Source organism: Acanthopagrus latus, chromosome 7 (genome assembly GCF_904848185.1).
Source record: "Acanthopagrus latus isolate v.2019 chromosome 7, fAcaLat1.1, whole genome shotgun sequence".
Lineage (NCBI taxonomy): Eukaryota > Metazoa > Chordata > Actinopteri > Spariformes > Sparidae > Acanthopagrus > Acanthopagrus latus.
This window is the reverse complement of record NC_051045.1, coordinates 30,487,359-30,510,086: the sequence shown is the minus strand read 5'-3', so window position 1 is coordinate 30,510,086 and position 22,728 is coordinate 30,487,359. Positions and strand designations below refer to the sequence as shown.

The following is a 22,728-nucleotide window of genomic DNA, read 5'->3' as shown; positions in this document are numbered from 1 at the left end:
TTTGTGGCCGGGATCATCACGGAAAGAAAACATTTCTGAGTTATTTTTTTAGTCTCTCTCACTCTGTCAGTTGGTCTCCTGCACTCTGCTGCGCAAACATTCTGCCATACACACTCATTGAAAACCCTGAATTTTCCCCAAATCACTCATCATCGTTAAGGGGTCAGAGTTCAAAAACTATACATCGTAGGAAAAAAGTTCAAATACAACTTAAGTAGACAGTAGTGCTTACGTTTTAAAGTTTGAATGGTGTTTCTAGGTGAACGTATGCCAGAGCAGGAGATGTTTGAAAAATGTTGCAGATTTGCGACATTTTTTACCTCGTCCTATTCATTCCTTATGGGAAATTTTTCGCAGTTTCAAAATCAAAATTTCAAAAATCTGAATGATAGCATACCGAGTCAGATCGAGACGCACGTTTTGATATCGCACAGCCCACTATGGACACGCTATAGCTCTGCCATAGAGGTGTCCATAGGGGCAGTTCACAATAACTGGTTGTCTTCATAAGGATTAGTCTAATTCAAATATTTGTCAAAAATAACGTTTCCAGAGTTCAACAAATAAGACCACCATTCAAGGATTCAGCAATAGTCATGTCAGACTTTGATCAGTAATGTTGGTTATTTAAGATGTATTTGGAGTACAGCTATAGGATTGTATAAGGGCCGCTGAATTTAATAGAAGTTTCAACATGATTTTTTTTTTTCCAAGAAAATCCATGCTGTACACCATCGCAGTTTGGCCTGTAAGCTTGCCTGCAGGGGACCACAAAGATAGTGAAGTTCATAATGAGAGGTACACTATATTACCAAAAGTATTCGCTCACCCATTCAAATGATCAGAATCAGGTGTTCTAATCACTTGGCCTGGCCCCAGGTGTATAAATTCAAGCACTCAGGCATGCAGACTGTGAAACAAGACATTTGTGAAAGAATGGGCCGCTCTCAGGAGCTCAGTGAATTCCAGCGTGGAACTGTCATAGGATGCCACTTGTGCAACAAATCCAGTCGTGAAATTTCCTCGCTCCTAAATATTCCACAGTCAACTGTCAGCTCTATTATAACAAAATGGAAGCGTTTGGGAACAACAGCAACTCAGCCACGAAGTGGTAGGCCACGTAAAGTGACGGAGAGGGGTCAGCGGATGCTGAAGCGCATAGTGCAAAGAGGTCGCCGACTTTCTGCACAGTCAATTGCTAGAGAGCTACAAACTTCATGTGACCTTCAGATTAGCCCAAGTACAGTACGCAGAGAGCTTCATGGAATGGGTTTCCATGGCCGAGCAGCTGCAGCCAAGCCACACATCACCAAGTGCAATGCAAGGCGTCGGATGCAATGGTGTAAAGCACGCCGTCACTGGCCTCTAGAGCAGTGGAGACGCGTTCTCTGGAGTGATGAATCACGCTTTTCCATCTGGCAATCTGATGGACGAGTCTGGGTTTGGAGGTTGCCAGGAGAACGGTACATTTCAGATTGCATTGTGCCAACTGTGAAATTTGGTGGAGGAGGAATTATGGTATGGGGTTGTTTTTCAGGAGCTGGGCTTGGCCCCTTAGTTCCAGTGAAAGGAACATTGAATGCTTCAGGATACCAAAACATTTTGGACAATTCCATGCTCCCAACCTTGTGGGAACAGTTTGGAGCGGGCCCCTTCCTCTTCCAACATGACTGTGCACCAGTGCACAAAGCAAGGTCCATAAAGACGTGGATGACAGAGTCTGGTGTGGATGAACTTGACTGGCCTGCACAGAGTCCTGACCTGAACCCGATAGAACACCTTTGGGATGAATTAGAGCGGAGACTGAGAGCCAGGCCTTCTCGACCAACATCAGTGTGTGACCTCACCAATGCGCTTTTGGAAGAATGGTCAAAAATTCCTATAAACACTCTCCTCAACCTTGTGGACAGTCTTCCCAGAAGAGTTGAAGCTGTAATAGCTGCAAAAGGTGGACCGACATCATATTGAATTCTATGAGTTAGGAATGGGATGGCACTTCAGTTCATAGAATGAGTAAAGGCAGGTGAGCGAATACTTTTGGTAATATAGTGTATATGAGAGACCAATTTTCTCTACATCCCGTAGATATTTCACCAAAGTGGAAGAGCGACTGATGGACCAGCAGTACAGGTCTAGAGCCAGGCTGTTATCATGGACTAATATCTAAAGTACATGCTGTAAATCTTCAATTATTACTGTAGTTCTCCTCATGTAAATTCATTTTGTTTCCCATGTGGTATGAAATCCATTTTAAAAACCTGAATTTTGCTTCGGCTTGTTTCTTTTTTGTCAGATATATATATATGTGTGTGTGTGTGTGTGTGTGTGTGTGTGTGTGTGTGTGTGTGTGTGTGTGTACATGTGTGTGTACATGTATATTAATGTGGCGCATGAGCATTGAAAATGAAGATGCTGCCTCAGCTCAGGCAGGCCAGTAACGAATCTAGTTCAGGAATCAGGAAATAGCATTTTTCACATTAAGCATGGATCATGTCTACTTTAGAGACAACCATACATGCCATTGCCATTGTCTGTTGTTTTCCCTCTCATAACATACCAGTACCACAGTCATCACAGTCATCGGTTTAACCACACCTTGTTGCCACTTTATGGTTTGTTTCACAGCGATGGCTGCCTATACTGTATGTATGTATGAAGACAGCATTCAACATGTGTTTTCTTTTTTGCAAATGTGAATTATGATCATGGTATTTATACACTTTATTTGTGAGATCACAACATCTGTGTCAAACATCCGCACAGTAGGTTAAAGTTACGGACAGAGTCTTTCATATTATATAATGCATTGTCATAATTTGAGGGTTGTGAATTATGCTTCTTTTGTAAGTTAATTTATGGATATAACTGAATCAAGTTTTAAAAAAAAACCTTCATTTAAAATGTGTCTCTAACTACTGATTTCAATGAACCATTGCAGGTTTCAGCATTGGACATGTCTGTTTCCCAATCAGTTTTGTCCCTCTATCCCCACAGGGCTTTATAGGGCCGGTTAAGCCAGTTATGTGGGATTTCAGCAGAACTGGAATATCAAGGGAGAACTTGCCCAGGCCTCAGTGTTTGTGTTCCTCAAGGGGACGACTGCTCCAACCGGTTTTCTAGGGAGAGATGAGAGAGGGGAGGGTGTGGGGCGTTCTCACTCGCCTCATTCTCTTCTTTTTCTCTCCATTATCACACTTACTCTTCCTCTGTCTTTGTATCATTCAGTCCATCTCTGAAGTCTGAGCAAGTGAAAACGGTGCCCAGCAGTGAATGGCTTAAGGAGTTCTTGACTGCCTGAGGTGAGTTACCATTGATTAAGCTCTGAGTTATGGCCTGAGGGTCAGAGTAGAGCAGCTGGCAGGTGGGTAGTGTAAGTGCACTAAAAGCCAGGATTTTTGAGATCAGTTATCAAAGTTTTCTCACTCAGTGTTAATATAAAGTCATTAACAATGTAGCACAAAGTCTTTATAGCTAAACATAAAGCTCTTGTCATTAATGACATACATTTAATCAAGCAAGCACAATGTGCAAATGTGTTCATTGACTTGTGAGTATGTAGGGTGGAGTTCATACACAACTGAAACGGACAGAGGGTTTGAATATAAAAACATCATTACTCAGTCAATGTTATCGACATAAAAGATACATTTCTCTGGCGTAGATTTCAATGGCATTTTTTATATGTTGGCTACTGCATTTATTCACAACAGCATCAGCTGATATTGTGTGACAGCAGTGAAAGAGCTCTTACTACCAAAACTTCCTCTCATAGGTCGAGTCTGGTTTCAGTTACAGCAGCAGCAAACCTCAGCTGGGTGGTGTTTGAGAAAGGCACATTAATGCTGCCACAGTGGGACAGGCAGCCCAATTATCATATACACAGCCTCTCTATAGGAGTGTGGCATTCAGGACTACAGCTTTCAAATGCTTCTGTCTGTAGTGTGATACAGTGGTAACTGAGTTTAAGGATGAGTACACTGGTTTACAGTGTAACTGCATGCAAATAATAGACACAGTGACAACTTTCTGTGTGTGTGTGTGTGTGTGTGTGTGTGTGTGTGTGTGTGTGTGTGTGTGTGTGTGTGTGTGTGTGTGCATGAGAGAGAGAGAGAGAGACAGACAGAGAGAGAGAGAGAGACAGAGAGAGAGAGAGAGAGAGAGACAGAGAGAGAGAGACAGAGAGAGAGAGAGAGAGAGAGAGAGACAGAGAGAGACAGACAGAGAGAGAGAGACAGAGAGAGAGAGAGAGACAGAGAGAGAGAGAGAGAGAGACAGAGAGAGAGAGAGAGAGAGAGAGCGACAGAGAGAGAGAGAGAGAGAGAGAGAGAGAGAATTATGATTTGGAAACAGCAGAGCAGACAAATGACGGTCGACAGGTTTTTTCCTGCTCTGCTGAGGTGATCTGAACAGCCACTTCCCTGACGTATCCTGACATGTCGAGAAAGCCTGATCCACTTTGATCAAAATGCAGTAGTTTCAATGCATGTATCAGTGTACACACACAGGGATCATGTGTATGAGCATGAGCATGAGATTCAATCAAACAGAGAGCAGAAGTGACACATTAAGGATTTGAGTTTGCAGGATCAAACAGCTGACAAAATGAATCTGTTTGCATTCAGACTTTCAATTAAGAAAACATTGTATGTTGCTTTTGTATCAACTGTTAAACACTTTTTAACTGACACAGTGTAATTGAAATACATTTGTGAAGTGTTTCAAGTCCATGGAACACAAACTGCAGATGGAAGTCTCAGACCTGGTGGGACCAGTCTAACAGGTTTCATCATCCTTGATATAACAACAGAATTTGCTCCAACATTTGTGTAACAGGGACGGCTTATGTGCAGTGCAGTGCCAGCAAAGTGCGTGACAATATGGTCATCCAAGTCACTCTAACAGAGTCATTATGTTTCCACTCCATTACTAGTTTTAAGTTTAAAGGGGCACTATGTAGTTTTGGGTTAGAAGAAATTTGAGAAGAAATTCAAACTCAGAATTTTAATATTTACAATATTAATTAGGGAATAACCTCTGACATGTTTCTCTTTTCCATAACTGAATGAACAAGCTGTTCTCAGAAGAAAATAAGGTCCCAGGACAGTGTTAGAGGCTAGAAGGTGGCAGGGCCTGCCAAATGTCAACAAAGTGAAACAATATGAAATTGTGTTGTCCTTCAGGGTCAGTTTGTTTATTCAGTTTAGTTGGGCATAAAAAAGAAGATCTATCTCTTCTCATTAAAACTTCTTCTCTAAAACTATGTCATGCATATTTATATTTTGGTATGCAAGGGTATGCATGGCCAAGTGAGATCAAGTCTAATACATATAAAGAGACAAAAATCAGTTAAAAAAAACATTGATTTCAATTTCATTCTAGCCATGATAATATGGAGAATCTGTCTCTCTGTTGTTGTACAGACTGACTCAAGGTCAAAGGAGAACACCATCGCAATGGAGTGTTTCAACAGCCTGCTCCTTAAGCTCAGGGAGGTCCATGAACGAGAAGTGGAGGGTAAGTGGAAAGCATGTGAGTGAGAGAGGGAGAGAGAGAGAGAGAGAGGTTGGGATGAAGCTGTAATGCCAGGAATGATTTCACCAGTAATCTTCTTAACCAGGTTTGTTTTTTGTTTTGTTTGTTTTGTCTTCCAGGTTGGCAGGTGAAGATCCAAGAGCTTTCTAACAAAAAGGGCTGGTGAGTGGTATCTTCACCTCCCCAAGGTCTCAAGATGATCATGTTAACAGAGACAACATGTTCAAGTTTAGCATTCATTAGTTTAGCCCTTGTGGAGCAGGTAGGTGGGCATGCTGGTCCTCCACTTGGCCCTGTGTTTTTCCATGTAGTTAGGAAGGAAACTCATGCTGCAACAAGCCATTCAGTCAACTCCTAACTCACAAAATCTTGGTTTAATTTTTCCTCAGAGCTATTGAAAAATTGCAGCAGAAGAATAAGAATCGGATTAGATTGAATAAAAGAGTCTCTGAGTCAATTTCTAATTCTATAGAATTAAGAGAAATCATTTCATGTCCCTTTAAACCATTCTAGCTGGCTCATTACCTGATTAGCCCACTGCTATGGAAAATCTCAAATTTATGCCATTTCAGATAACTCTGTTTTCTTTAGCACAACAGGTGCAAACTACTTGTACTGATTTAAGCCTGACTGATGTTTCTGTAACTGACACTGATAATTGTGCCTGACTGTTTAAACAGTACAGTTAATCAAGTAATCAATCAGTCTATTAAATTAATATTTATTTTTCCTGAGAATTTAGCAAGTAGTGAGGTAAAAGGTTATAAAACAACCGTGGCACTGAAGTTTCCAGCCATGCTGGTTCTATGAGGCTGGACTCCAACACAGTGGTGATTTGAACAAAATGCTTACATGATGGGAATGCTATTAGTAATTACCCAACAGTATACCACAGTAGACCTTAAACTTAGTAGACCAAATACAACATTAAAGCACAGCTTACCTACATATGCAATAATATAGTAATGTAACAGGGACCTTTTTGCATAATAAGTTCTTATTTATCATCTTTTATTTGATGAATTGTTAATACTTGTTTAATAAAATGTTGAATCATGGAGCTTTTATAGTGTTCTTGATACTCACATAAATGATCTGATTACATCTTCCATCATTGGAAACAAGGTCATAGTGAAAGCTGAAATGTGAATGCAGTGACAGCTTTGCTTTGTTAAAATGAAATACAAATATATGTGATTCTCCAGAAACTGCCTGTATAATATCTCACTGAGCGTTTGAAAAAAAAAAAAGACTGAAATGCCTGATGTTGGCATTGTGTTTATTTGTGTGTGCATGTGCGTGTGTGTTTGGCACGTATGTATGCATGTAAACAGTGATACAAAGCGAATGGAGGAACTGTTCACCAAAAACCAGCAGATGAAAGAGCAGCAGCGATTGCTCACTGAGAATATCAAGACACTGGAAAACAGGTACAGATATTACAATCCAGTTTTGTTTTACCATTTGTATTACATCATGTGAATGTAGAATATATACATGTGGTACTTTAGTCAACAGTATAGTAAAATTGTTGAACCAACAGTGAAAATGCCATTTGGTATCACCAACTAAGGCCCAAGGCGAGGAACGGTAAGACTTTAAAGACAATTTGGCAAGGCAGTCACAGATGATGGTAAATGAGGGTAGCTTTAAAGTGTGTTCACACGTCTTAGGGAGTAATATTGCACCGTAATGTCACTCAGTAGCTGAGGAGTGTTCTGAGGGAAGTAGGCACCAAGTTCTGGTTCTGCTGCATCAATTTTGATTTTTTTTTTTAATTTATTATTATTCAACACATGATACAAAGAACATACAACATGATGGAGATGTATAAGGTCACACCTGTTTCAACATGCATCTTTTTATAACTAATCTGACTGTGTTATAAAATAACATTGTTAATGGTCATGGTCATGGTACATGCACCTGAAGAGTACATCAAATAGCATATCTTATACATCCCAATGAATTATAAATGACTGTAATCAAGCATTCTTTGTGGCTGGGAGAGAAAAAAAAAGGTAAAATCCAGAACAAGTACAACAGAAATAGAGATAAAAGAATACATACTCACAATGAAGGAGAAAAAAAGAAAAGAATGAGCTTATATTATAGGTGACCATTTGTCAACACACCCGTCTAATTTCAAATGTAGTCTTGCTGTGGTATTCTCAGTTATGTAAACATTTTAACCCTATCTCTCATTTGAGTTATGTTGGGGGACTGTGGCTTCAAACCAGGAAACTGATCTCTATTTTCGTGATTAAAAGCAAGATTCTCAGTAATAAATGTATGTCTCTGTCTGTCATATTGTCAGGCAGTATACCCACTATAAAAAGTGCTGGATTCAGATCAAGTTTAACATCCATAACCTGAATAATCTCCCTTTGGACATTCATCCAGAAGTCCTGGAGCTTTGGGCAGTCCCAAAATATATGCACAAGGGCCCCTATTAGTCCGCATACCCTCCAACATATCGCTGATGTATTGCTGTACTGTGCAGTTGTAGAAGGACAAATGCTTCATAACCACATTGTTATCTATTGATTCATGTTTGTAGTGCATTATATATTTTAACCCAATTCTTTAAAATACACTAAGAGTTTCTCTAGTTTGGATGGTGTCTTACACATATTTTCCTATTCCTAATGATGCTGGAGGTAGTGTCGGCGTTGAAGATATCAAATGATTTGCCCATTGAATGCTTGTGTTATACAGTAAATCTAAACCCCTTGTCAGAGCAGGTGATGACAAGTGGCTGGGTAGAGTGGTCTCACCGGGTTACTGGGATTAAGCTGGTAGCACTGGTGGACTGGAGAAGGTGACAGTGTGGAAGGCTGAGCAGGTGGTTGTTGGTGAAATCTGCACATGAGGTAGAGACAAAAACACTGTCAAACAAAGGCATCCAAAAATTAGCACATGAGAAGTCAAAACAGAGACCCATAACACGAGAGTTAAGTCACAAAGAGAGTATAATGAGGAGTCACTGGTAGATGCATGAACAACCCAGCACCCTCTATATCTTTATTTTGTCTTGTTGACTGCTGATGGTTCAGTACTGCTATACGAATAGAGGACTCGGACAGTCTCCTTGTTTAACAACCATTAAGTCTGATCCTTGATTTCGGGTTTTTAAATCATTAATTTCATCCAATCCATTGAAATTGTATAAAACCCAAAAACCAGTGCAGATGAATGGTATATGAAGCTCCATTTTACCCAGTCAAATGCCTTTTTGGCATCCAATCTAGGCATCATTCTCTGCTGGGAATTATTTTTAGTGCATGACAAAAGACATAGTGTTCTCCTGATATTGTAAGCACCTTGTCTCTTAGGACATCCCCATCCTCTGTAGTTTTCAATCTCATCCCCCTCAATGTAAATCCCCATGTCCTTCAGCGTAGGCGCAGCCTCCATAAGTGTGGCAAATGTCTTAGTCCCAGATTCCGTAGATAGCAAAGATAGCCATATGTCCATATGTTGAACACCACAACTTTAATTCCAAGTCATCAAACTTTGCAGCTAACTTTGCCTCTCGGTCAGGTAGAGAGGTGACTCATCTTTACAGCTGCACTGTCACTGTCATAGGGGTCAAGTCCTGTTTGCAGTTGACAGGCATCATCATCCCCAGCGTCACTCTCTTAACTGTGTCATGTTCGCATTGTCCTTCTTGCCAGGCTTCCACTTTCTCCCCATCACATTTTTCAAAAGATCATTGTCAAGTTTTCTACTTGCCACTGGATGGCATTCATTTGTGTTCAAACATATGGAGTGCAATGCTGGACCAATGGAATGCTTTTTCCAGTGCTTGCACTACCTAACATGCAACTTGAGTGACATCACTGAAGGCAATTTATCAGATTACATGCAGTTTCCTCTGGAGCCACAAAATGCTTTATACCACTTTTTTTTTATCACATATATAGCAGTACTACCCAAGACCTGTAAACACACTTTAAAGTGATATTAGTGAAGTTACCCTTTGTCAAAGGTAAAGTCAATAAACTGACTCAGCAATGTATACCAAACAATTGCTAACATTAGCTACCATGAGCTCGTCTGCAGTGGTTCTCAAACATTTTCAATGACGGATCCCAATCTGACACAAATTAGACGGACGCACATCTCATGAGAATTGTTTGATTATTGCAGAAAGCTAATGAAACCCATGAACAGAGTAGTTGTACATCACCAAACCACACTGGTGAAAATAGAGTTAGGAAAGTCTCTACTGCCGTGATGGCCTAATTTACAGGAGTTGTCTTTCAGAGTATCATTTTTGTGACCACACAGAGTGAGTCTGTGACAAACCAGCTAAGAAAGCTTAATAATTAATCTATACCAGACCAAGTAACACTGTTTCAGCAAAACGCTTTGGGGTTCTGAATTGAAAATCATTAAACTAAATATTTGATTTGGCCATTTGGGGATAAATGTAAATGCTTAAACAGCAGCTTGTCCCCTGAGTGTACTAACTGAGCAGTAGTGCAATTTGTTAATTATAAATTCAAAGTAATTTATAAAGAATCCCGTTATTTGTTCTCTCAAATGTTACTCAGTCTCCATCTAACAGACAGATAACTGTGTTTCCAATGTAGCCTACTTACCAGGTATGTTTTTGATGTTCTGTGGTTTCTGCTGCTTGTGTAGGCTGAGGGCGGGGCTGTGTGACAGATGTACGGTAACGCAGGAGGTAGCCAAGAGAAGACAGCAGGAATTTGATGCTTCGCAGATACAGAGTCTCCAACACATTTCCCTATTGGGTATTCTGTTTATGTCTTTCCTTCTCATGAGTGATCCCATCAGCAATCTGTTTTTCATCCATCACCTGTCTCGTATATAAATATTTTTCATTTCCTTTTCTGAAATTTGGTGTTTACCTCCCTCAGACTTATTTAATCATTCTTTTCAATATTGTTCCTATCCCTTTTCCTTTCCAACTTTGTCATTTAGAGCTCTGATTATGACTTGTGGTCTGTGTTGTAGCGGCAGAAATGAACAACCTGAGAAAAGAGAACAACACACTTAGAGATGAAATTGGACATTTAAGAGCGGCACTCGGGTGAGTATGTGGTGTTTGATTAGAAAGTATTAAGAAAGTAGTCCACTTCTAGCAGAGGCTTTAAACATATTTCATTTTTCTTTTTCTTTTTTTCTTTTTCATTTTCATTTTTATGGATAATTTTGTCATCACGCAAGCTGGAGCAGTGGTCAGTGCAGTATTTATGATCATTTTACAATCAACAATTTTACATTTAGGGCATTTAGCAGATGCTTTTTTTACACTAGTGGCTGCCATGCAAGGTGCCGACCAGCACATCAGGAGCACTAGCTCTACCCCTGAGCCACAGCAGCCTCTACTTTGCTTTCCAAAATATAAATAACCTATATGTCAGCACATTTTGCTTGACTGACCAATACCATAACAATTACCATATAAAATGGATCTCAGTGAAATCTCCAAGGAGAAGATTGTGGTTCACCTGAATGCAATTGTTCACATTGTGACTTTGTGTATGTGTGTAGCAGAGGTCACAGCGACCATTCCTGCAACAGCAGCACCACCACAGAGGTCAAACCAAACAGCTCTCCTGACATTTCACCCCCCTCTGGACCTGTGGCCCTGCTCGCCATGGCAGCTGGCAGGGCCAGTAACCAGCCAGCAGATGGCGATGTTGCAGTCAAAACTGAGGAAGACCAAGCAACTGAAGGTGAGGATGAAGAGGAGTATAAAAGTATAAAAGTTTTGTTTGTTAATCAGCATGATGTCTATCATGAGTTCATATTTTGTTTTTTTTGATTAAACAGAAACTGACCACAGACAATGGAGAGGCATGATCAGAGGTCACACTGTAAGTTTCTAAATCAATGTTTAAAGATCCAGTGTGTAAGATTTATCAATTGTAAAAAAAGGAACATTATGTTCCTTATTATCATTAGTGTATAAAAAATGAAATAAAGAATCATTGTGTTTGTCCATCCATCCATCCATCCATCTTCTACCGCTTATCCGTTACCGGGTCGCGGGGGCAGCTGTCTGAGCAGGGACACCCAGACTTCCCTCACCCCGGACACTTCCTCCAGCTCTTCTGGGAGGATCCCAAGGCGTTCCCAGGCCAGCTGGGCGACATAGTCGCTCCAGCGTGTCCTGGGTCTTCCCCGGGGTCTCCTCCCAGTGGGACATGCCAGGAACACCTCCCGTGGAAGGCGTCCCGGGGGCATCCGAAACAGATGCCCGAGCCACCTCAACTGGCTCCTCTCGATGTGGAGGAGCAGCGGCTCTACTCCGAGCTCCTCCCGGGTGACAGAGCTCCTCACCCTATCTCTAAGGGAGCGCCCCGCCACCCTGCGGAGGAAACTCATTTCAGCCGCTTGTATCCGGGATCTTATTCTTTCGGTCATGACCCAAAGTTCATGACCATAGGTGAGAGTAGGAACGTAGATTGACCGGTAAATCGAGAGCTTCGCCTTTCGACTCAGCTCTCTCTTCACCACGACAGACCGGTATAACGACCGCATTACTGCGGCCGCCGCACCGATCCACCCGTCAATCTCACGCTCCATCCTTCCCTCACTCGTGAACAAGACCCCAAGATACTTAAACTCCTCCACCTGAGGCAGTAACTCTCCCCCAACCCGGAGGGGACAAGCCACCTTTTTCCGGTCAAGAACCATGGCCTCAGATTTGGAGGTGCTGATTCTCATCCCAGCCGCTTCACACTCGGCTGCAAACCACCCCAGGACATGCTGGAGGTCCCGGCTCGAAGGAGCCAACAAGACCACATCATCCGCAAAAAGCAGAGATGAAATCCCGTGGCTCCCGAACCAGATCCCTTCCGGCCCGTGACTGCGCCTAAAAATTCTGTCCATGAAAGTAATGAACAGAACCGGTGACAAAGGGCAGCCCTGCCGGAGTCCAACATGTACCGGGAACAGGTCTGACTTACTGCCGGCAATGCGAACCAAGCTCCTGCTCCGCTCGTACGGGGACCGTACGGCCCTTAACAGGGGGCCTCCGACCCCGTACTCCCGGAGTACCTCCCACAGGATGCCACGAGGGACACGGTCGAATGCCTTCTCCAAGTCCACAAAACACATGTGGACTGGTTGGGCAAACTCCCATGAACCCTCGAGCACCCTGTGGAGGGTATGGAGCTGGTCCAGTGTTCCGCGGCCCGGACGAAAACCGCATTGTTCCTCCTGGATCTGAGGTTCGACTATCGGCCGAATTCTCCTCTCCAGTACCCTGGAATAGACTTTCCCAGGGAGGCTGAGGAGTGTGATCCCCCGATAGTTGGAGCACACCCTCCGGTCCCCCTTTTTAAATAGGGGGACCACCACCCCGGTCTGCCAGTCCAGAGGCACTGTCCCCGACTGCCATGCAATGCTGCAGAGACGTGTCAGCCAAGACAGCCCTACAACATCCAGAGACTTGAGGTACTCAGGGCGGATCTCATCCACCCCCGCTGCTTTGCCACCGAGGAGCTTCCCAACTACCTCAGTGACTTCGGCTTGGGTGATGAATGAGTCAACCTCCGAGTCCCCAGCCTCTGCTTCCTCTATGGAAGGCATGTCAGCGGGATTGAGGAGATCCTCGAAGTATTCCTTCCACCGCCCGACAATATCGAGGTCAACAGCTCCCCACCTCCACTGTAAACAGTGTTGGTGGAGAACTGCTTCCCCCTCCTGAGGCGCCGGATGGTTTGCCAGAATTTCTTCGAGGCTGACCGATAGTCCTCCTCCATGGCCTCTCCGAACTTTTCCCAGACCCGAGTTTTTGCTTCCGCGACTGCCCACGCTGCCGCCCACCTGGCCTGCCGGTACCCGTCAGCTGCTTCAGGAGTCCCCCGGGCCAACCAGGCTCGGTAGGACTCCTTCTTCAGCTTGACAGCATCCCTTACTTCCGGCGTCCACCACCGGGTTCGGGGATTGCCGCCACGACAGGCACCGGAGACCCTACGGCCACAGCTCCGGACAGCCGCGTCAACAATAGAAGTGGAGAACATGGTCCATTCGGACTTAATGTCACCAGCCTCCCTCGGGATCAGGTCCAAGCTCTCCCGGAGGTGGGAGTTAAAGACCTCTTTGACAGAGGGTTCTGCCAGACGTTCCCAGCAGACCCTCACAATACGTTTGGGTCTGCCAGGTCTGTCCAGCTTCCTCCCCTGCCAACGGATCCAACTCACCACCAGGTGGTGATCAGTTGACAGCTCAGCCCCTCTCTTCACCCGAGTGTCCAAGACATACGGCCGGAGGCCAGATGACACGACCACAAAGTCGATCATTGACCTCCGGCCTAGGGTGTCCTGGTGCCATGTGCACATATGGACACCCTTATGCTTGAACATGGTGTTCGTTATGGACAAACTGTGACTAGCACAGAAGTCCAATAACAAAACACCACTCTGGTTCAGATCGGGGAGGCCGTTCCTCCCAATCACACCCCTCCAGGTAACACTGTCGTTGCCCACGTGAGCGTTGAAGTCCCCCAGAAGAACGACGGAGTCCCCGGTTGGAGCACTCTCCAGTACCCCTCCCAGGGACTCCAGGAAGGCCGGGTACTCTACACTGCTGTTCGGCCCATAAGCCGAAACAACAGTGAGATACCTATCCCCGACCCGAAGGCGCAGGGAAACGACCCTCTCGTTCACTGGGGTAAACCCCAACACATGGCGGCTGAGCCGAGGAGCTATAAGCAAGCCCACACCAGCTCGCCGCCTCTCACCGCGGGCAACTCCAGAATAGAAGAGAGTCCAGCCTCTCTCAAGGAGTTCGGTTCCAGAGCCCAGACTGTGCGTAGAGGAGAGCCCGACTATCTCTAGTCGGTACCGCTCAACCTCTCGCACCAGCTCAGGCTCTTTCCCCCCCAGTGAGGTGACATTCCATGTCCCCATGGCTAGAGTCACCATCCGGGGATTGGGTCGCCGGGGCCCCCGCCCACGACCGCCACCCAGATCCCACTGCACCCGCCCGCTCTGAACCCTCCCGTGAGTGGTGAGCCCACAGGAGGGCGGGCCCACGTCACTCCTTCGGGCTGTGCCCGGCCGGGTCCCGTGGGCAATGACCCGGCCACCAGGCGCTCGCCTGCGAGCCCCAACCCCAGGCCTGGCTCCAGGGTGGGGCCCCGGTGACGCCAATCCGGGCGACGTGAACTTCCTTGATCTTGTTCTTTTCATCAGGGGCATTTGAACCGATCTTAGTCTGACCTGTCACCTAGGACCTGTTTGCCTTGGGAGACCCTACCAGGGGCATTAAGCCCCGGACAACATAGCTCCTGGGATCATTCAGGTGCTCAAACTCCTCCACCACGATAAGGTGCCGGTTCAAGGAGGAGTCATTGTGTTTGTGTTGCTTAGAATTTATCAACAGTTTATCAATATATCTACAGAGGGAGGGGATTCTCTTTCACCACCACTTTGTTTCTACAGCAGCCAGGAATGAACAAACCAAATACTGGTTCGAGGAAAAAATCCAGTAATTGTGGCTGTCACTGGCCTCAATGAGCCCATCCAATCAAATAGCTGAGAAACAGACCCACCGCAGCAGCAACAGACTCATTCAGTGGCACACCAAGCACACATTATTAGATAAATTGTCACACTGGGTTGGCTTTTTGGACTGAGGTGTGTTTGCCTGTGTTTATATGAATTGTTAATAAGAGTGCTTGTTAAATGTAGCTATCTGTTGCTCTTGACTGTAGCTTTAGTAAATACCTAGTGTACACAGTGAGAGTGTTATCAATCCTCTCATCTAAATCTGGGAAAGAGATATGTTTCAAAATGTCAAACTATTATTTTGATCTATATAATAATGTGATAGCTGCAGGTATGTGTTTTTCATTTAATTGTTGCCCTTCTCCAATCCCACAGGACTCATACACGCCTCGTTCTACTTTCACATCACCATCCTGGAAGACAGAACATAATGTATCCTGTATTGGAGAGAGGAGGTGAGACAGAGGGACTTAGTGTACCAATGTACCAATATATGAGAGTATGTACTGTCGGTAATGAGTGCATGAAACAGCTCAGTGACTGTGTGTGCCAAGATTTAAACAAATAATTGTTTTTAGGGGCAGTAAGCAGCTCTGAACTAGGCTTGGGGAATATATACAGTATATATTGTTATAGATGTAATGAGAGACTATATAGTGTATGAGATTTAGAATATCGTTGTGTCGTGATAAAGCATAAGTGTTGTCTATTCCCGGTTTTAAAGACTGCATTACAGTTAAATGGTGTCATTTGAATTTACCAGATTTGTTATAAAACATGTCTTTACCCACTACATTATCCACATTCCTCATGATTACTGACCTACAATCTCATTGTGTTAGTATTTTGTTAAAGTATCAATAGTCATCCCTACAATATTGTTGGAATATTGATGTTGACATATTTGGTAAAAAATAATAGTACTTGATTTATTATAGAAAAACCCAGAAAATAAACTCCAGAATAAACTCGAAGATATCGCCTGTTAAAAAAATATGCTGATGTCCATCTCAAGGCCAACAAGCAGCAACAGATGGGCACTGACCTGAGTGTAGGATTCCTTAGTAATACTTATACAGTGTAGTGTCCAACTATACACTGGTAAAGGTTAGCTAAACAATGTTTACCGGGCTACAAGCTGTAGCCGCCTGCAGGAGGAGGGCGCTCTGCATTAACTGTGTGCGCAGCCAGCAAGTGGCACTTCCTGATTTCCCAAACCAGGGAGCGGACTGAGGGTCATAGTATGTGTGTGTTAATGGCATTGGTCCTCTCCAGTCGTATCCTCCTTGATTTGCCGGCTTCTTTTTATATCACCGAGATGCCATTATACTTCATAGATAGCTATACAAATAAATATTTGAATGTCTATGAACAATCGTGTGTCCTCATACTGTGTGGTGTCCTTCAGGGACCAGTCATTGGACTAATTCTCTTCTCATTGTAATGCTTCATCTGGGTCATATGTTCAACCGCTTTCAGGATGTGTTGTGTCACTGCCATGCTGATGATACACAGATTTACTGCTCTGCTGTACCCTATGACCTGAATCAAGCATCCTCCCTCCTGATTACTTGCCAACCATCTACTATTAATTTGCAAACAATATTGCAAATGTTGCAACCGTGCTGACAGTTTACTGTTCTGTTTCACTCAAATATCAAATTACCATAAATGACTATGACCATTATGTTACTAAGATTTCCCAAATCAGTTGTTCTTACCAGCTACCTTTTCACTTTGTGCAACTCTTTATGTGTGTTATTATGGTAAAATGACATCTATTGTAGGGGGAACTGACACAGAAGTAATTCCCAGTATTTGCCAGTTGAACATATAAATACATATATAAATATTTGACCTGTAAATAAAATAAAATCTTTACATGTAGTGTCTTTCCTTAAAGCAGTATGTTCACCAAAATCAGCCTCTTAATTTATTTTGATCAACTAAATGTGATCCATGTAGTTTTCATTGCAGGAACACCTGAATATCTCTCTGACTGGCCTCTGTTTCTTATATATTAGGGCTCAGAATTTTGAAGGAATGAACCAGCAATCCTCCATCCCTCCTCAAGCTCTGCTTCTGAAGAACTCTTCATTATTAACCAGTGGAGAACTGAACCCTAGCAGACATGTTCTCCGCTCTCCTGTCCCCTCGCGTCCTCATCCAATCAAGAGCAGCCCTGTTACTCTCCCATGGCCCTCTGCTCCTGGGACCGGCCTAGTGTTGCAACCTTCTCCTAAAACAGCCCTGTCACGCCTCCCCAATCTTATCTCAACTGGGCAACATGGCAGCCCTCGAAGACCGGGTTTTGGGTCTTTCTGGCACAAGCAGAGTATCCCTAAGCCAAATGCCATAGAGCCAACTGTATTGTTTAGGTTGAGGAGTCTGTCAGAACGTGAGGAGAGTCAAGCTAAGCACCAGGAGGAAAAGGAAATCCCGCCATCCAAGGCTGAGAGGGTCTCTGTGGAAGGGCTTAGAGAGGTGTGTGAGGGGCCTCTGGATTTATCAGATGGAGGAAAGTCAAAATCTGACCAATCACAAAGAGATTACTCGCCCATAGCCTTACAGGGTGTAGAGAGAGTAAACAACAGCCCTAACATGGATGTGAAGACAAATGCGGCTCTACATGTACCAGAATCTTCACCTCATCATGTTGTCCCTCCTTCATCCTCGTCCACTCTGCCAGTCAAACAACAACAACAACAACAACAAGAGCCTACCACTGACCATAAGCACGAGGTAATTTTAGGCCGATTAGCCACAAAATTCAAAGGCAAAGACATGGGCATGATGGTAAAGAGGGGACCACCAAGAGTCATGGCATGATGGTCTTGTCACAGCAGGTAATCAAAGATGAGGAGCAGAAAGAAGAGGTGAACGGAAAAACAGACCAAAGCAATGGGAAGAAGGTGCCTGTCCTCACTATATCTTTACATCCAGGTAGAAGACCTATTCACATGTGTCTGTGTTGGCATTCATATATTTACTCTGCATGGGTGAATAATAAGAGTTCTATCATGTTTCTGTAACAGTGATAATGCTAGAGACTCTGAATTCTGCCCTGGAAAAGCAAGAATCCTTATCCTCAAATGACAAGGTAAGGTGATTCAAGCCAGTTTGGCTGTTAGTATTTATTTGTTTAGTTGATTTCACCATTTTCGTATGACAATATGTGTTGTTTCTAGTTTATCATCACTTGATATATTAATGTCTGCTCTCTTCTGAACCCATGTGCTTCCACTCTGTCATAACAGTCATCATCTCCGGCAGTTGAAACGGGAAGCAGCACAGAAGAGCCAGACGAGGAGAGTGTGTCAGGACAAGAGAGCAACCAGGGCCGCAAGAGAAAGAGATCACCTGTGGAGACAGAAACTGACAGAGACTCAGACGCAGACAGTACGAATCACTTCACATTTCTTCTCTTTTTTCCTTTCCCTCCGAGGTTAGTCTTTCTAGAGCTTCTTGACTTCATAGAACATTTGTTCCCCACACCCCTCACAACAAAGCCAGCTGAGCTTGTGTTACAGTATTCATAGAGTATCACCGAGAGCAAAGTGAAAAAACACATCCCCACATCTGACCTGCACTCTGGCTTTTTTAATCACCTTCAGATGAGACTTGAGGCTGAGACTGTCCCTTAATACTTAATACTCCAACTTTGCTCCATCCAGCTACAACAGACAATAGCCACATTAGCCATGGGCCAGCTAATGCTAAATTCAATTCAGGATGATGGTCAAAGATGTCAGCTGATGTCATGTGTAGAGTTAGACGTCCACTGGGGGGCCTTGCTGATGAGACCAGCTGCAGATGAGAAGAAAGGTGCCAGGTGGCAATGTGTCACTGGAGGTGGCTGGACTGGTATTCTGGTCCTAAAAAATAAAAATAAAAATGTGGCAGGGCACTTAGTTAATCTCAGACACATTGTTTTTAATGTACTGCTGATGTGCAGCCTACTCTGTTACTATTAAGTATATATATTAATATATTATGACTTAAGGCCTGTTCCTGGTGAGGTGTAAGAATTTTGACCAGTCTTGGTGAGAAGAATGCAAAAGCCCAGATAGAATTATAGTATTTTTTTTTACTTGTAAATGACTTTCATCTCACATTATCATCAAGTCACATATAGAAATGAAAAACTCACAGCTCATTAGTAATAAAATGCCTCACATCAGCCAAAGCCCCTGTTCAGTCTAATTAAATTTAAGGGGATAGGGGTTGTAACTTGAATGCACAGTATTTTAACCATGCACAAAACGAACTCTCGAACATGGAAATCTTTTTTTTACCATCTATCCTTTAGAATCAGAATCAGAATCAGAAAAAGCTTTATTGCCAAGTACGATTTTACACATACGAGGAATTTGTTGTGGTGATATTGGTGCATGCATCAAATAACTAATAAGTGAAAATATAACAAGTTAACAATATAAACTATTTAAAGAATAGAAAATATAACAAATTAACAATATAAACTATTTTAAAAAGTAGAAAATATGACTATACAATATAAATATATATACACAATCTGTTTTTTGGGTAAAAGGATCAGCTGGCAGTGAACAATTACAAGAATGATGTGCAAATGAAAATGTGCAAATGAACAGGATGTTCAAGGTGAGCGTTAATGTAACGCATAGAGTTATGGTGCTGTCAGTGTGACAGTAGAGTCAGTGGTAGAGGTGGAGTGTGAGGAGTGTCAGGGGGGATTCAGGCCTTGTTGATAAGGCTGACAGCAGACGGGAAGAAACTGTTCTTGTGGCGTGAGGTTTTGGTCCTGATGGACCGCAGCCTCCTGCCAGAGGGGAGTGTCTCAAAGAGTTTGTGACCGGGATGGGAGGGATCAGCAACAATCTTTCCTGCACGCCTCAGGGTCCTGGAGGTGTACAGGTCCTGAAGAGACGGGAGGTTGCAGCCAATCACCTTCTCTGCTGACCGAATGACACGCTGCAGCCTGCCCTTGTCCTTGGCGGTGGCAGCAGCGTACCAGATGGTGATGGAGGAGGTGATGATGGACTCAGTGATGGCTGTGTAGAAGTGCACCATCATTGTCTTCGGCAGACTGAATTTCTGCAGCTGCCGCAGGAAGTACATCCTCTGCTGTGCTTTCTTGATGAGGGAGCTAATGTTCAGCTCCCACTTGAGGTCCTGGGAGATGATTGTTCCCAGGAAGCGGAAAGACTCCACAGTGTCAATAGTGGAGTCACAGAGGGTGATGGGGGCAGGTGAGGCTGAGTTCTTCCTGTAGTCCACAACCAACTCCACTGTCTTTAGAGCATTGAGCTCTAGGCTGTTCTGGTTGCACCAGGTCACCAGGTGGTCAACCTCCCACCTGTAGGCAGACTCGTCACCATCAGAGATGAGTCCGATGAGGGTGGTGTCGTCCGCAAACTTCAGGAGCTTGACGGACTGGTGACTGGAGGTGCAGCTGTTGGTGTACAGGGAGAAGAGCAGAGGATGGCCTGAATGTGGCATTTATACTTAGCTTACAGACATGAGAGTGGTATCATTCCTGCAATCTAACTCTCATCAAGAAAGCAAGCGAGAACCTTTCAAAGAATATGAAAACTCTCTTCTTTGAAGACTCTTCTTTTCAATGACTTAAATCAATGCAATCAAATGGACCAAGTTTTAGTCTAAATTATTGCCCGTCTATCAACTTCCTTCTATTCAGCATTTATCAATACATATATAAAAGTTGCCATCATAAAAGTCTAATTTTTCCTGGTTGCTGTCTGTCACCACCAACATTTTAGAACAATTGAATTTATTTTCTTCACAGACATCCAGCAGGAAAGGAAGATCAAGATCACGCTCAGAACTGAGGAGAAGAGTCCGAGCTAAACACCAGGATAACACATTCATTCGGTGATCTCACTTAAAGTTGCATTAACTGGTTATTTGAGTACTTGGAGACAGCACAGTGAGCTGTAAACAACTCTAATGTGTCAGCACTTGAAAAAGGTGTCAAAAAACAAAGGCCAACCAATTAGCAAACAATGAAGCATGTTCACATCTAGCAGACACAGCACAAGATTAGCATTTGAAGTTGTGTTTGCTTCCACTTGACAAACATAAATCCAATTTTCAATCCCATTATATTTCTGTTTTGATTCTCACCAACTGCTTGGAAAAGTGGCTAACTTTGTCTGTCTACTGTTTGTTGGTGGGTAGGTAGCATATAAACTTGGTTTACCAGTGCCCCCTTTAAAACAAAACAATGAGCTGATAGATATTAAACCTGTACATAGAACTCAGGGCAACTGTGGAGTTGAATGACCTCAGTAAGATGAGCCAATAACTATCCTTTTTTAATTGTCTTAAATAAACCAAAGTGGCGCCTTCTTATGTCTAAAACTGAATTCTTCGCTACCAGTATTCATCACACTGTGAGAGTTTCATGTAACATACACTAGGCTATTTACTTATTTCGCTTTCCTGGCATTGCTGTCACTTCTATTTTTGTCACAGAGCAAACCAAAGCCCCCCCCCCCCCCCAACACACACACACACACACACACACACACACACACACACACACACACACACCCCACCCCCTTCTTTCACCCTGTCTAAAGTGACTAACAAAAAAAAATAGAAGAGAAAAACGGGTTCCTCTTCCTCTTTTTCACTTTCAGAATGCACCAATTTTGCAAGTATTAACTTTCCACTCAAAGCTGTGAAGGCTTGTGGTAAACTGGGTGGATGTAAGCAATGACGATTCAGTTGAATGTGCTATACTTTTGTGATACAGCACTATAAAGTCATTATGTCCATTTCTAGTAATTATATGAAATATTTTTATGTAGATTTTTTCTGTTTCCATCATATTTCTCTTATGCCATTAGAATGCATTAAGCATAGCAGTGGGTAAAATGTCAGTGGCCAAATGGCCTCTCCCTACCATTCACATCTATCTGTCAATAAAATGTGATTGACTGTGCCACTAAATGTGTATTATTATTATTTACAGTTTACTAATCTGTCAAGCTAAGGTTTGAGTTGTTGTGCTGTCTGAAAAGATATTTTCATTTTTTAGAGTAATGTAAGGCTATTACAGGTAGACTGATGTTGAAATACACCTCTTTTCCTCACAAACTTTGTAAAATTTGTATATCACCTTTCATGCATAAGTGAAAATAGAATTAAAAAGAAAAAAAGGACATTGTGAACATATAAACAGAAGCCCTTTAGATAGAAAAGGTGGCACATTTGCTCCAAGGTAAGGCCGGCCTGTCTTTCTAAAATGGAGGTGTAATATTCCTCCTTTTCCAAAAGCCGCCTCTGAGGTAGACGTAAACATGTGACGTGAAGCTCGAAGTTGGGCTGTGAACAGTGACAAGGAATGTGTCTTCAAAATAAGAGCTTTACATTGCACCCCAGTGGAGTTCAGAACTGGGTTCTTAGCAGGGGGCTTTTAATTTGAAAGTAGCGACTGTTTGTAGCTTGCCGACACAACAACAAGCTAACACAACCAAACAGCTACAGAGACCGAGGAGACGCTGCATCTCCTGGATCTCTGCGGCTGTCCAGTTGTTCATCTTAATGTCTGCGGATGAAGCGATTGGCGGCTTGCAGCCCTGTCTAAAACGGCTAGTGAGAGAATGCCATAACGAAGACTGAAATCAAAGCCACTTCATTACAAAAGTAAAAACTTGGTACCATCTTGTTATACTACCCATGACTGTTAGAGGTG

General features: G+C 43.3%; 1 protein-coding gene across 6 annotated transcripts; it reads left to right on the top strand.

Annotated features, from left to right (window-relative positions):
• The first annotated feature begins 713 nt into the window (after window positions 1-713).
• rbbp8l (retinoblastoma binding protein 8-like) lies at window positions 714-21,499 on the top strand. Of its 6 annotated transcripts, XM_037102805.1 has the most exons (16): window positions 714-748; window positions 2,086-2,168; window positions 3,226-3,299; window positions 5,421-5,514; window positions 5,652-5,694; window positions 6,867-6,962; window positions 10,183-10,295; window positions 10,519-10,594; window positions 11,059-11,243; window positions 11,341-11,384; window positions 15,402-15,481; window positions 17,051-17,768; window positions 17,870-17,969; window positions 18,062-18,126; window positions 18,284-18,425; window positions 20,815-21,499. In XM_037102805.1, the coding sequence occupies exons 4-16, from the start codon at window positions 5,454-5,456 to the stop codon at window positions 20,874-20,876; spliced, it is 1,785 nt and encodes a 594-aa protein (XP_036958700.1). In that variant the 5' UTR covers window positions 714-748; window positions 2,086-2,168; window positions 3,226-3,299; window positions 5,421-5,453; the 3' UTR covers window positions 20,877-21,499. The 6 variants fall into 6 exon arrangements, with proteins under 6 accessions (XP_036958700.1, XP_036958701.1, XP_036958698.1 ...); XM_037102806.1 differs by lacking the exon at window positions 2,086-2,168 and having other exon boundaries at window positions 736-798; window positions 11,062-11,243; XM_037102803.1 differs by lacking the exon at window positions 2,086-2,168 and having other exon boundaries at window positions 736-798.
• The last annotated feature ends 1,229 nt before the right edge of the window (window positions 21,500-22,728 follow it).

Coding starts and splice junctions, on each gene's coding strand:
- rbbp8l (XM_037102805.1), top strand. CDS start 5,454: ATGGAGTGTTTCAACAGCCTGCTCCTTAAGCTCAGGGAGGTCCATGAA. Junction 11,244..11,340: donor GGAAGACCAAGCAACTGAAG/GTGAGGATGAAG, acceptor TTGATTAAACAG/AAACTGACCACAGACAATGG. Junction 11,385..15,401: donor GCATGATCAGAGGTCACACT/GTAAGTTTCTAA, acceptor CCAATCCCACAG/GACTCATACACGCCTCGTTC.